This window comes from Sitodiplosis mosellana, unplaced genomic scaffold (assembly GCF_009176505.1).
Source record: "Sitodiplosis mosellana isolate CC-2019 unplaced genomic scaffold, AAFC_SMos_1.0 Smas_scaffold_1, whole genome shotgun sequence".
Taxonomy (NCBI): Eukaryota; Metazoa; Arthropoda; class Insecta; order Diptera; family Cecidomyiidae; genus Sitodiplosis; species Sitodiplosis mosellana.
In genome coordinates this window covers 13,383,028-13,398,342 of record NW_022595244.1, presented here as the reverse complement: position 1 = coordinate 13,398,342, position 15,315 = coordinate 13,383,028, and the positions used below count along the sequence as shown (strand labels likewise).

Below are 15,315 nucleotides of genomic sequence, written 5' to 3'. Positions count from 1 at the left end.
TGGAAAAATTGTATAAATGCAAAGTAAGTATTACGAACACATTAAACAGAATCGCAAGAGCACTCAGCTGAGATAGAGCGAGACAGAAATTTATTGGCACGTTTTTGAATGTGCAAGTTCTTGTTTACTTTTACAACCGTTCACATAAAAGTCAAGCGGGTTGCTGCCACAAATTTGGAAATACATAGTGCCGTTGTAATATTGAACTATTGTCTTTGTGTGTGTGTGGTAACACGAATACTATTTGAAATATTCATCTAGGTTTGTCGTATAGGTGGTTTGCGCGTTTAATCGTACATCTGGCTTTGAGTGGTTCAAACGTGAAAATTTACACTGTATTGTCGTTTCGTTAATCGAACTGTTCATAGTTTTCAATTAGTTTGATGTCAAAAACATGCCAAAGAAGAAATCGAAAAATTCCAAGCGCCCAACCAATTCCAAGTGGGTTAAAATGCACGATGGGACATTTTCATTGGTAATCGATTCGAAGAAGAAACCAAATGCTGCACAAAAATCAAGCGTTCCCGAAGTCAACAACAATAAGGTAAATTGAAGCTCAGATCGGTACATTGCTCGAAAGTCTGTCCGATATCATATCACACTGTATATTACAGCACAAATTTATTCCAAATTCCATGAATTGTTTCCATTTTTGCACATCCAAATATTTGTTTTCTCCGTCTGTTGCAACTGAATACATTTCCATATTCTTTGTCAAAGTTCACTATGAATGTCAAAACTTTCAAAATGAATTTTTTCCAACGAAAGGTAATTTTCCTCTTCAAAAATTCTTGATCATTTCAACATTTTTCGAATCGTTTGCATCATTTGTTCGGTGCAATTTAAAGTTTTTTATTTGTATAACGATTCCCATAATTTGCACCACTATATAAACCGCATGCTGAAGTCGTACAGTTTTCAAATCAGAGTGTTTGCGGAGCACAATGTACGTTGCGTTAGGCTGCGTTACGGTTTTTCTGTCATTTCATTCACCATGCGGTTGTGTTTGACTGTGCTCTTCAAATAAGCAGCTGACAGTTCAATGTTGTTTCGATTGTTGTTTGTGTAGCTGAATGTGTTCACATTAACTGATGGAGATTTCATAATAATTGATTAGATATAGTCGATGAATATGCTATAAATAATCAACGATTAGAAATTTCCATCGAAATCGCCGACAAAATGCCTGGAATGTTTCGATGGGTAACTGGATAGGAATATTGGATTTTTCATGAAAAAAAAAGTTCATAGCTCAAAGAAGTGTGAATGATTGTGTTTGCAAAACTATCTTAACTTTGTGCCTTTCTTTTTCATTTTAGTTGAAACAACTGGTGACTAAAGAGCAGTCAAAGACGATAAAATCAAAAAAGAAAAATGCAGAGACTGGAAACGTTCTACAGCAAAATGTTGATTCATCTTCTGCAATCGAGGAATTGTGTAGTGGCGGAGTTGGTTCAAGTCAATCAACAATGGATATTGTTGATATAGGCCAAGCAGATCCATCAACATCTGAATTAGTAGACGATTTCTCTACATTACACTTAACCAATGGCCAAACTGATGAAAATGCGGAAAAGTCGGATGAATCGGACGAATCGGACCCACTGAATTGTGTTCAAAATCATGCTATCGAAATCGAACCGCAAGCTGAAAATGGTGTTCCAAGCGATTCGGATGACAGTGACGACGATTCATTTTACGCAAATCTGTTTGCTGATTCCAAACCGCAATTGACATATGTCAGCGCGCCAACGGATACGTTTCCATGGGACGACGATTCAGAGAGTGAATTGGATATTTCGCACACGGTGACATTTTTCATCGACGATGACCAAAAACCGATGTGCGAATACAATGATACCGAATATGAGATTGGCCATTTGGATTTAACAACAGAAGAAGTATCCTATTTGAAAAGGATTTCAGAGGCTTCAATTGACCTCGAGTTCAATCCCAGCAACATCGTTGTTCGTCACAATCGGCTCTGCGTCCAGCGAATTGTGGAGCAACAAAAACCATCGAGTTCAAATAACGCAAGCAATTTGTGGTTTGCAGTGCTGAACTTGGTCCGTATTCAATTCTCTGTCAACGAACCATTTCTGGCTAAATACGAGAATGAGATTTGGTTTGTCGGTAGAAAGCTGCATGAGGAATATATGCAACTGTTGATTCGCACTAACAAGAATACAGGCACAGCAATTCGACTTTGTAAAAGCCGAATCGATGTGAATAAACAATCACGGACTTTGGATGTCGTTGAATCCGTTCAATTTGATGAACAGAGTGAAGTTTGCGTCATTTCTGGTCAAAAGGCGACACCGAACAAAAATTCCTGTAGTCAATTTCGACGCTATGTTATAAACAGCAATCCATGTCAAGTTTTAGAGGTGGATCTGGCCTTGCTACATTCATCAGAGCATGATGATTGCATGGAAATCTATGCGGAAAAGGATTTTCCGTCTATCGGTTTACGATCCAATCAATACGAAAGTATGGCAAATGCAGATGAAAATGAATTGGATGACGATGAATCGAATTTTGAATATGACGCGTAAGTTCAACAAATTTGCAACTTAATGATTCCATTTTAAATTTGATTGCATTATTTATAGACCGTTGGATATGCTTACCCTAAAATCGTACGCAGTACCTGATGACATAAAAGCAATTGGTAAAAATAGACATCTTCCAATAACCGAACTCAACGAGATATTCAGGTGAGCGTTAAAAAGATAAAATTCGAATAGAATTGAATTAATTTGTTTGCATATTTCTCAATCGCACACAAAATAGTAAACTATTTCAAAAGGAAAAATTGCGAACAAAATTGAAAGATTACATCAATGGATATTCAACAATGATACATTTGGAAGAGGATGAACAAGCACGTTACCTGGCCACTTTTAATCAAACCAACGTTAAAATCACCTATCATATGGATCGACAGTTTTATTTTGACGTCCCGGTAAGCAACATCTGTTCAATCGAACCCAAATCATACGCTAACCAATCGTATTGCTGTCTATTCCAACCACAGAATCCAGAATTTGAAGGTGCAATCGAAGAAAATGTGGTTGATCGATTTATATTGAAACCAAAGCTTGAAACCAATGTCAAAGTAAAAGGAAGAGCAAAAGCGAAAAGTGAAATATGGGGACAAGTTCTTCGTGTCAAAAATAGCAAAATCTATATCGAAATATTCCCGGAGACATTCAATAAGGTTCAACATTCATATGACGGTCAATTATACGATATCATTTTTACCGTAAATCGTATGCCGTTCCAACTCCAACACTTTGCATTGGAATTTATCGAAAAAGAGCATTTATTCACTCGATTGATACATAATTTTCAATATAAAAAAGACGATCTAGCCCCATTGAATGGTGAACAAAGTGCAGAAAAACCGATTCTTGAGTATGTTTTCATATTCACTTTTTCGCTTTTGATAATGATCAAGAATATGATTTTCCATTTCCATTTTCTTCTTTTCCCAAAGACGTGAAGGGACAATGTTGAGCCAGCTCAATGCCGAGCAACAGTCTGCTGTGGAAAACATAATTTGCAAGACGGATAAGTTGCCTTTCATTCTTTTCGGACCACCTGGTAGGGTATATTCGATTCTAACGGCTATGAAATCATAGTAAATTTCATGTTTTATTTCCTAAAAATTTCGTTTGGATCCCAGGTACCGGCAAGACGCGAACATTGGTAGCTGCCATTGAACAGATTATGCGCACCACTGATCAGAAAGTGCTTGTCTGTGCAATGTCAAATGCTGCATGCGATGAGATCGCCGAGCGATTGATTAATGTGTTGGCAGAGGATCAAATGTATCGCTTCTACGCAAAGTCATACAAAAATGAAAAGATCAACGGAAACGTTGCACGGAATTCAAATTATAGTAGAGAAGGCATTTTCTATCCATCGCTCAAGTATCTTTATAAGTTTCGTGTGTTCATTTGCACATTGGCATCAGCTGGGTGTCTGACCCGAGCTCGTATAGAGGACGTTTGGCGGCCTAACCATTTTGGCTATGTATTTATAGATGAGTGTGCCAGTGCACACGAAACCATGTGCCTCATACCGATTGCAGGTATTGGTCATTCAACTAACACCAAGTAACGTGGATTTGTGCATTTTTCAATATTTTTCATTCATAGGTTTATGTACGTCAAGTAAAAAGATTCATGCAAAAATCGTCTTAGCTGGTGATCCAAAGCAATTGGACGCAGTGACCAAATCAGAGAAAGCCAAAGCATTGGGATACAGCACATCGTGGTTGGAACAGTTATGTTGTACAAACCTTTATACACGCAACGCTACAACTGGCAAATTCAACGAGATGTACATTACGCAATTGGTTAAGAACTATCGATCGCATCCGCATATTCTTAGCGTTCCAAATGAGCTATTCTATGAGAATAAACTCGAGGCTTGTGCAGCAGAAAGTAATATTCTTTTTGTATTTACCATATGACCGTTTCATACTAATTCGTACGTTATTTTCATCTAGAAAACATTAACTGGTACATCGATTCACGTTTCTTACCTTCGAAGAAGTTTCCAGTCGTCTTTAAATCGGTGAAGGGTTCATGTGTGAAATCTACCGAATTCAGTTGGTACAACGATCAAGAAATTGAGGAGGTCATAAAAGTGATCAAACAATTGTTGCCAAAGGGATCACAGCAAAAGGGGCTGCGAAAAATTACTCAAACGGACATTGGCATAGTCACTCCGTATCGCAAACAACGTCATCGTTTGGCTCAAAAATTACGTTATCTAAACTTCGACGAAGTGACCGTTGGAACAGCTGAAGTATTTCAGGGAAAGGAAAAGCCGGTGATGATCATCTCAACGGTACGTTCGAATGGTCAACTGGGTTTTGTAGGTGAACCAAGGCGCTTGAATGTGGTGATTACTCGAGCCAAATGTTTGGTTGTGATCATCGGTGACCCACACACTTTAAAACTCGACCCAAATTGGCTGCGCGTCATGGAATTTTGCTTGAAAAATAATAGTTTCTTTCAAAGTGACAAAGTATTTTCGTTGAAGTAGATAAGAGCTTGTTTGTATCAAGTCCGAAAAGACATAAAATTTCAGCCAGCTAACATAATACCGACAAGAGTTACTAAAACCATAAGCATCGTATCGCATAACAAGATACCAGATAATTTCTTTCGTCATTTTTTTTCAAACCCCATTCACACTCATCCAAAAAATACAATATATTTTGTTTCTTTTTTTTATTGACTTTATTCAAATGTTTATTATGGTTATGTAAAAAGTGCCTTAGTTCCAACGAGGTATCAAATCCGTATAACTTACCCATATTTATTCGTGAAACCCCACCCAATTTGCAATTTAATTCAATTAGTATAAAGATTATTTACAGTCATTAGTGTAGACTCTACAAAGTAGAGTGTTGATGTGTTCATGCCATTCCAAAAGAGAAGAAAATATTTGTAAAAAAAAATGTATATATGAAGTAAAGAGAAATCTATCGAAAAAAAAATTGTGTGATCATTACAACGTCAAAAGACTTCTACGTAATCGAAACTGTTCAATTTTATGAATTAAACCAAGGACAATATATATTTGATTTGAATCAATCTATTCCGAGAATAAAAATGAGAAAGCATAGAAAATTAGTTACGTCGAAAAACTACACATCTATAAGACAACAAGAATTGTAAATGTAAACAAAACAGGCGAAGGTGTGGGGGAGCACACGTAGAGTAAGAAAGAATAATCAATGTCTATGAGTGAAACAAAACAAATCAATTAAAATACGCATTCAGTTTTTTTTTGGTACCAATACGGAAATGAAAATTGATTATTTTATTTTATTCAGTTAGTGTTGCAGAGTATTAGGTAACGAAATAAGTGAGATTTTTTTATTTCTCTCATATATATATTCTATGGCTAATTAATAAAATTTATCTGTTTATGCATCATTTTTTTCAAAGTTATTGTTGTTGTTATTTGTTTTTTTTTCTATTTAAATGGTATATGGATAATAAATAGCTAACTAACAGTTAATTCACACATAGAGATTGTTGACAAAAAAAAACCGATTGTGTTTTCATGTTGTCATTCGATTAACACGAACCAAATCCTCTTTCGAGTCAATTTTTTTGCCAAACAGAATTACAACGGATTCACATCTGCTCGAATCGCTTCTATGTGCATTTTAGTCTACTTAATAAAATGTGATTTCATCCGAAAAATAAGTCATATGATTGTGAACAGTGTGCAACCAAATAAAATATACTTAAAAGTCATAATTTCTAAGGGAATCGATTTTCAATGGGAAAATCAATCCCAACGTAATTGGCAATCAAATTATATGTAAATGCCATTAGATTACGGTACCTTTAGTCAAAATGTTATATGTACCAAAAAGTGAACTTACAAAACGAAAAACTACTTAAAATTGGGATACTTTTTTTTGGACTGTCTACTATTGCTATGTTTACAAAATAACTACGGGAAAAATATGTTTATGGGTTGAGTCATTATTATTTTTGTGTTTTTTCTTCTTCAATATTATCAACTTGAGCACAAGCAAAGCGGCCAGAAGTAGAGAAAAAATGTCGGCAAAATAATGGAATTTTTATTTGTAGTGTAACGGATAATGTTTCATCCATTTAAATGGAGATTTTTTTCTTCCTCCATATATTGAAAATGCCAACAATTTCCATCTTCTTCAATCATCCACTTTTCTACATTAAATCAGAAATATACTTCAAAGCATACATAATAAATCACCAACGAATAGGAAATTTTGGATTTTTCGGTCAAATTTTTATTTCAATGATTTTTGTTAAACCATTTAAATCTGAAAGGTTAGCTTATAATTTACATAATGGTGTATGTGTGTGTGTGTGAATGACTACATTATACAAATAATGATTTTCTTGTATGGTTGCTGGTATCAGAGAACAAACTGTTGCTTTCTCCCATATATTTAAACATTATTAGTTTTGTTACTATTTGCTTATTGACTACCATATCTCTGTCTACAACAAATATATATATATTTATAATGTTTATTTTCAAAGTATTACTTTTTATATTTCGTAATGTTTTTTTTTGCTGGGTTTTGTATTAGATAATGATAATGTGAATTAACACATGGGGTTATTCGAATACAGAGTTTATTTTTCATTTTGGAAACGAAAACGAAAGATAACGAATGGAAGTGAACTGAAAATGTGAATAATTTTTTAATATTATAAAATTGACGTATGAAAGTAAAATTGGGATGGAATTCCAATGGAAATACCAATTCTACGATTTTTTTTTATTGTCATTTTTATAGAAGAAAAAAAGAAGAAATGAAAAACAAAAATTAGGGTAGAAAATTGAAAATAAACCGGAAATTACAGCACAAAATCTACAAGCTTGTTTCTATTGATTTTAAAAACACTTAAGAATACAATCTATTTTTCACAATTGATTTATTTCTAAATGTACTCTGCCTTCATATAAACCAAAGACCGATCTAAAGGAAACGCAAATTATAGAATTCAATGGTGTTAATGGCGCATCTTTGCTCATCCTCTGCAGAAAATGAATGAAAATATCAATCAGCCATACACAGACACAGAGAGAAAGATTCGATGCAATGAACTATTTTGTGTATGTTCGATTGCTTCTAAATTATGCATCAGCCTCAATCACTTACATCGACAAACAAATATGAGTTTGGTTTCATGACAAAACCGTTTGAAGAGAACCAAAGAAAGATATTGTATGGTTTTGTTTTTACATCAAGCTCATTTTGGATGTTCGGTGTGTTTAAATATCAACTTGTTAATTACGTGTACAACAACAATTATTGCTTATGATTTGGATATATGCTTTTTTCTTTTAAATGTATAATAATGTTTTTTTTGTCTGGTTTAGTTTTGGTTTAGTGGTGCATCTATTCAAATACTGCACTAACACTATTCACACACGCAATGACAGCGCGTGCCGCTTTAAATTTAATGTGAGCATGCATTTATCAAATGGTGTATTTTATTTGCATTCAAATTGTCAATTCATCTCAACCATGTACTGTGATATAATGTGTGCATTTACTTTGCTCCATGAAATTTTCCACACTAAATACTGTTTGCTTTGCTTCTTTTCATATTATCATTTAATTAGAAAATAGTATTGTCCAAGAGAATATGTCGTTTGAATCATGGTTCTTCGCTCCTTGTCGTGAAGAGAAAATGACTTCTTCTTCAACGTCGCACACCGGAGTTTGGTGCATTTTTTTGTTTTTGTAAGAAAAAAAACCATCGTGAATGAAGAATAAGGGCTACAGAAGAATATATCAAGAATGTAGATGTGGACAGAGTGTCCTTCATAGACAATGTGACTTTTCAAGTCGAAAAATTGCTTTTTTTCTATTTTTGTCTTTGTCAATAAAATATGCCTACCACTACAGACGAAAAAATATATATATAGGTCAAAAAAACAGAACAGAATACATTTCGACAAGCTAACTACACCGATAATATAGTAGTTTAGTTTACAACTTACAGTGAATAATGTAAGCCAGTTAGTGAATGAATTGATAGAGTATGCTTTTATTTAGTTCAAACATTGATCAACTGTAAGTTTATGTCTATGTCTAGTATTAAATACTAAATGTCTATGCATGGTATGCTCTTGAATACTTTTTTCTTGAAACACTTTTTCTTTACGATACAATTTTTTTTTGTTTTCAAATATTTATTTTTTTTTCTATGATTTCTCAACATTTACCTTTTTTTTCAGCGTTGCATCTCTAGCACACAAACTTCATACTTTATGTATATACCCAAAGTTAATCGACCAAGCGCTTCCATTTGGAAATAGATTTCTTGTTTTATCATTTGTTTGGTTTTTTCTTTACTTTTTCTTTAATAGCCATTAAATAGTAGTATTACGATCTAAGCATTCAGACTTTTTGGATCCGATAAATATATATGTGTATAAAGGATCTAAAGTGAATGCATTTAATTTATTAATACTTTTGTAGGTTTTATGTCACTTCTTCTCCTTTTTCTCCATCTCAAATATGTACAACATGTGTCTTAACTATTTAACATAATGTGATTCATTTAATCGTGGGATGTGTGAGTATATGTATCTAAATTTTCCATTTATTGAGTTCCAAATCAATATATATATATATAGAGTAGTTTGTTTGGTTTTGGTTTTTCACTAAAGTTCTAATAACGCTTACACTTCATTCTACGGTGAAAGGGTTTAATTCTGCTCAAAAACACAACCACAATCGTGATACATGTCATTGGTTTTAATTGTATGAATATTTTTAATTTCCATAAAAAAAACTTCAAACTTCCACTTTCCACTTTTTTCGAATAGAAAAAAGAATACTCTTGAATAATAATATGCTCTCATACAATTGTTGTCACTTTCGGTTTAAAAACCTCTTCAAATGTTACAACATGCATTTTTTTTATTTCAACATTACATCTATGTTTTTAGTTGAACATTGACTATATATTCGTGTATGATGTGTCTATATGTGTGAGTTAGATTATATGGATTTTTTTTTTCTCAAAATATGTGAAGGAGTGAAATATATTACGAACTTTTCTCAATCGTACCGTTTTTGCATCGTTCTATTTTTACCGAACCGATCAAATCATCAAAACATAAAAGGCCAGCACACAATTTCGAAATGAGATTTTCCAGCGAGTTATTGTGTATAACTAATTCATTTGCCAACACATTCAAACTGCGTTTTATAAAACATCTTATGCTGTGATATGCTCGGTTTGTTCGCAATTGTCTAGTTTTGTACTGTTTATATGTAATATTTAGTTCTCATTCAGGTGGACACTGTACACAACTTTTGAGAACAAATCGCTTTTTCTTCTTCATTTTATTAAAGATGACCAAAAATATTACCAATTTGCTATTGATTACTAAAAGTTTCTAAATCATAAAACGAACAACTAAACTCGTTTCCATCGACTTGTTTTTTTTTTACAATAAGTGTATCAATACCATGAAGAATATAAAACCAAAAAATTAAATATCGGCAAAAATACGTTCTGATTACGACAAAACAACAAATAATAGGCATTAAATTTCTATTCTGATTTTTTGTATGATAAAAAAGTGCTTGATTCGTTGTTAGTTCTAATTGTCTACTGTAGACAGTCTACATGAAACGATTCATTATTATTGGGAGGTCAGCACACGGATACAATTGATATACATTTGAACGATTTTAGCACACAACATGTGTTAACTCTCTGGTCAAGTAGACGTGCGGATTGGATTTTGATCCATAAATATGTCTCAGCTAGGTATGCTTGTTCGATGACATTTGTTTTACCGCTACAAAAACAACATCACTACTGGTCGAGTCACGCTAAATCGAAACTCTTTGCGATTTTCTATATTATTAATTTCAAATCCCAAAAGACAACACAATATTTTGCACTGCAATGTTCAGCTTGTGTCTAAATATTTAAAACCAACCAATTGCTATGTACAGATAAGAAATGAGCACAAAATCTGTCCGATTGACGGATGTATACGGTTGGTACTTACAGACGTCATTTCACTTTTTTTTTCACTCCCCATTTATTTTCACTTTGTTATTCATTTTTTTATGTTAATCGTTGAGTAGAGCCTGAGCACTTTATCTCTGTTTTACAAGAAGAAATCGAAATAAAATTCAATTATTATGTGTTTTGTCAGAAAAAAAAAGTATGGTTGTTTGTTGTGAATAATACAACCCATGTTGGGACAACTTCTGTCAAATTGTCTAAGTGTCTAAAGGTGGTCTCAAATCTAATTTTGTTTGCCTAAGAACGTAAGGTATTTTTTTATTTGTATACAAAATTTAGTATATATTTGTCCGAAATTCAATCATTTACAATTACAATTTTTGGTTCAGTTGTGTCGGCTTCTCCAATGGGAAATTAAATAAATCGATTTTGTTAATAAGTGTGCTAACTAACTGATATTTTTATGAATATCAGAATATAAACAAAATAAATGTCAAGTTCTTTTTGGATTAAATGTTTTCATATTTATTGTATTCGATGGTTGTTTTTTGTTATTGGAGCGGGTAAATAAATATATAAATTATGACTAAAGAATTAAATTAGTGCGTTTAATATGATTATGGGTTTGATAGAATTGCTTCAGCTAACTAGAAAGAAAAATGAAGATATCAATGGCAATAAAAACGCAATTATTATTGTTTGCTTTTGTCTAGAACACGGTTAGGTTAATTCTCTTTTAAATACTTAACTCCAATTCGGTTTTTGTTCGGATTATATTTGTAAATATTTTCGCTACGTCTTTGCAAATAAATGTTAAGATATGGTTCAAATATACAAACGGCCTGTTATTCATGAACTATGACAGACCATTGTTTATATGATCAACGCTATATAATTCTAGGTGTGATGAATTCAGGCTTTTTCAGAGCCATTTGGCCCTTGACAATAAACAAATACCGTTGTTATAAACTATTCGAATCTGAATCGAATTGACAAAATTCGATTCGACAAAATCCAAAAATAATCGTGACATACGAAACTAAATAGAGATCGTGAAATGCGAAGTTTGATTTTGTGGTGATAGCACCTTCATTTTCTTCTTTGCATTTATTTACAGTACGAAAACAAAAATCAGTTCTAATCGTAAAAAATTCGGTTAAATAATTGTAATTGATGGATCAATCAGTTTCACACAAATCTATGACTCCGAGAAATCACTTGAAATTACATGTGTCGGGGTGTGTGTGTGTGTGATTGTTTTGATTCTAAATCTAAATGGTATTGATACAAACATTGTTTTTATACAGCGAACAATTTCTTTTCTTTTTTCTCTATATATAGTATAGCCCGTGATTGTGGACCACACATGTGGTGTAATAATTCGTCGTCGTCGCATATGATACCAACAGACATGTTATCAACACTGCCTAGTGAGGTAAACAGTTAATTTTGGCTACCCAAAGAAACGAACAGAATAAAAACGAAAAAAATTGACGCAGTGGAAGAAAAATGAAAATTGTGAAGAAAATCAAAATGATGAAATATTCAGGTGAGGATAACTAAAAGCAACTCACTTTGTAACCTAGAATACTTTCAACAGATTTCTGGTCAATACTACGAGAATCAAGCAAATAGCTGTACACTTGAGCATATATGTATAGAAATGTATATATCATTTGGAAAATGATTAAAAATAAAAGAAATCGAGCACGATGAGAAAGAAGATGATCGTTATAGCCAAAGTGTTATAAAAAAAATTCGAGTTTGTACTTGGTTTTCAATATTTTGTGAAGCATTTGTTTCGTTGAGCGCCAATCGCACATCGTTGGCATTTAATTGATTTGCGCACATTTTTGGAGCGAACAAGAAAATATTCCAAATCGAGTTTATTCGTTTTGTTTTTTTTTATCGTGTGATAGAACACAACTTGGGTTCACATATTTGTTTATCAAATATTCGTTAAAATTAATTTGTCACGAAATATGTTGTTTATCATTTTTTTGTTGTTTTATCATTATTTATTCAATGTTCATTATTTAGAATATTCACAGTTTAATAGTTTTTTTTGTTTGTTTTAATTTATTGCTTATCAGTACCGTTTTCTTTTTCTTTGTTTGTTCATTATTGTCAGTTTCATAAAAATTAGTTTAGATAAATCCTCTTAATTAACCGTTATAACTGCTATGTTATGTTAAAATATATATATTTTATGAGGAAAATTTTTGTTGTTGTTGTTGTTTATCGTAAATGATATGGATTTGAGCCTTAAAATAGACATTCTATGCTGAATTTACACGAAGTGCTTGTTTTTTTCTTTTCAATTTTAAATAATTAATTATTATTAAATACATGTAAAGAACTGTTATTCACAGTCGTACGTGCTTGTATTTAGTTCATCAGGAGAAGAATCGTTCCATTTTAGAAGAGCTACACTTTATTTACAACTTTTTTTAAATCACAAATTGGTTTTCTTTAATTATTAGAGAAACGCGACGAATCCAATCATCATCAATTGTTTTATTTGGAATTATGAATTTTTTTTTTCTTTGTTTATTGAACACGATTTTCCATGAAATGAATTTTTGTTTATTAATTGTCCCGAAGTTAGAAAAAAAATTGAAAATTTTATCTACAAAATTATTTCAAGAAAGGAATAAAAACGAACATGTTAATCACAAATGGTAACAAAAAGTTGCTATGCTCGCGAATCGAATGTATCAAATTCAACTATATGTAGAAAACAAATGATTAGAGGTTAGTATAATCTATTCGGCTAGAGAAAAATAAGCAAACGGAAAAAAAACAACGAATTGTCTCTGAATGTCGGAACAAAAGAGAAAAATTAAACAAAATTCAGATTGATAGAGAATGAATGGGGATACTTGATTACATATTTTGAGTGCGAATTCATAAAGAGGAATATTATCATGATATTATTAACAGGCAATCTCTTACGGTTCTGCATACAACGCTCACAAAGTCTAAAGAAAAATGAATTGTATAGTTTTGTTTGGTTTTATTTGCTGGTTTGCTGTCGGTCGTAACGAAACACGCAAATGAACGGAAAACAAAATTATCAAAAATCTAATACAAACTCAAATTTTAAACACATCACAAGACTATCTAATTTGTATGCAATTTTGCATTGAATTGGATTATTTTGTTCAAATTTTTTGTACCGTTATTTTTTTCAAACTGATGTCAAGTGTCAATTGAATTGTTTTTATTTACAGAGCGAGAGGAAAAGATATATGGATACTGAGTATTGACTTGATTCGGTTATATCACGTGAACAGTCGATCTAAGCAGACAATTTACCTTGGAACTAAAAAAAATTATGAGATGACAAACTTAGGCTAAAGGATCAAAAATTAACTTCAAAAAACAAAAATGATTTCAACAAAATATACAGTTTTGATACATGATTGAAAGAGAACAAAACTTACCCGCAACTTAAAAATTAAACCAAATTTATGATGAAATGATAATAAAGTAAAAAAAAATTGTATGAAACTGTTTGGATTTGATTTTATGTGATGATATCGACTAGCGTAATAGAATTAGTCTTTTGTATGTATAGTGTGAACATGCAAATTTTAGCCACTACATCAAATGTAGAGCTTCTTCTCAATGAAAATGACTTTTCTGTTTGCACACGTACGAAAGCGCAAATGTCTTGTGTACAGTCTCAGGGTAAGGATAAAAAAAATTACCGACTAAAATAAATAGGTGTTTCATTTTGGATCCGGTTCACCACAACAAGTTCGATATAAAATCGCGGGTAAGTTAGTAGAGCTCAAATTCAAATTGAAATCAGTGCATAGCTCTCACACTCAGCTAAGTGGCAAATATTTTTCTTTCTACAGTATTCCAAGTAAAAAAGCGGTGCTTATTAGTTTTGTTTTTATATATGTATAATGTAAAGACAAAAAAAAAATCAAAAATCCAAGGCTTTGATTAGCACAACCTACGATCAAAATAAAGAAGAGAAACAAATACTTGGGAAATAAACATGTGAAACTAAAAAAAAAAACAGTGACAATTTGAGAGAAAAAAAATAAAAATACAACATACACAAATGTATTTTCCACGTGAATGGATTCATTTTTATTAAGCTTAATCGATAGAGAAAAAAAAAATTAATGAAAAAAATTATGCAATTAAAATTACTAAAATAAAAAGAAGTATGAAAGTAAACGGTAAACATGTATGTACGTGTTAAAATACCTATTCTAAAAGGGTTCGAAATACATTTTGGTATTGAAATCAATTTAAATTGTTTTTTTTTAAATTTCAATTGTTTTTTTCTACTAGAGTTTGGAAATTTTCGTTGACGTCACACGAAGTCAAAATGGATTTGTGCAAGCACTGACTTGTTCGAGGTCAGCGAACATTTCAAAAACTCTGTACCAGTTGCCGCGTATATTTGTCTGCTTTCGCTGTGTATTGTGTAATCTATTCAATTGGTTTTTCCGTTCGACCAAAGTAAAAACAACGCTGGAGTTGCGGAAATTGCGAAATTTTCGGTGCTCCAAACGTTTTTCGTTTTAAATCAAATCATTAAATTAAAGAAAACACAGAATATACAAACTAAAAAAAAAAAGAAAAACATAAATTTAAATGGAAAAAAATAGCCAAACAAGAGCTACGAAATGAAAACGATTTTTTAAATTTTAAAATGGAAATGAATAGAACAGTTCAATTGTACACAAATAAATGGAGATTTTTTGTTGTTGTTGTTGTTTGTTTGCATTTCTTAAGTACATACAGAAATTTTCCATTCAGG

At 32.1% G+C, this 15,315-nt stretch overlaps 1 protein-coding gene across 2 annotated transcripts; it reads left to right on the top strand.

Annotated features, from left to right (window-relative positions):
• Positions 1–55: 55 nt before the first annotated feature.
• Positions 56–5,968, top strand: LOC129567815 (putative helicase mov-10-B.1). 2 transcript variants are annotated; one of them, XM_055445155.1, is made up of 9 exons: positions 56–544; positions 1,320–2,551; positions 2,613–2,717; positions 2,794–2,965; positions 3,038–3,417; positions 3,500–3,606; positions 3,689–4,096; positions 4,164–4,451; positions 4,517–5,968. In XM_055445155.1, the coding sequence occupies exons 1-9, from the start codon at positions 395–397 to the stop codon at positions 5,056–5,058; spliced, it is 3,384 nt and encodes a 1,127-aa protein (XP_055301130.1). In that variant the 5' UTR covers positions 56–394; the 3' UTR covers positions 5,059–5,968. The 2 variants fall into 2 exon arrangements, with proteins under 2 accessions (XP_055301130.1, XP_055301141.1); XM_055445166.1 differs by having other exon boundaries at positions 406–1,203.
• Positions 5,969–15,315: the final 9,347 nt, after the last annotated feature.

Coding starts and splice junctions, on each gene's coding strand:
- LOC129567815 (XM_055445155.1), top strand. CDS start 395: ATGCCAAAGAAGAAATCGAAAAATTCCAAGCGCCCAACCAATTCCAAG. Junction 2,966..3,037: donor AGTTTTATTTTGACGTCCCG/GTAAGCAACATC, acceptor TTCCAACCACAG/AATCCAGAATTTGAAGGTGC. Junction 4,452..4,516: donor CGAGGCTTGTGCAGCAGAAA/GTAATATTCTTT, acceptor ATTTTCATCTAG/AAAACATTAACTGGTACATC.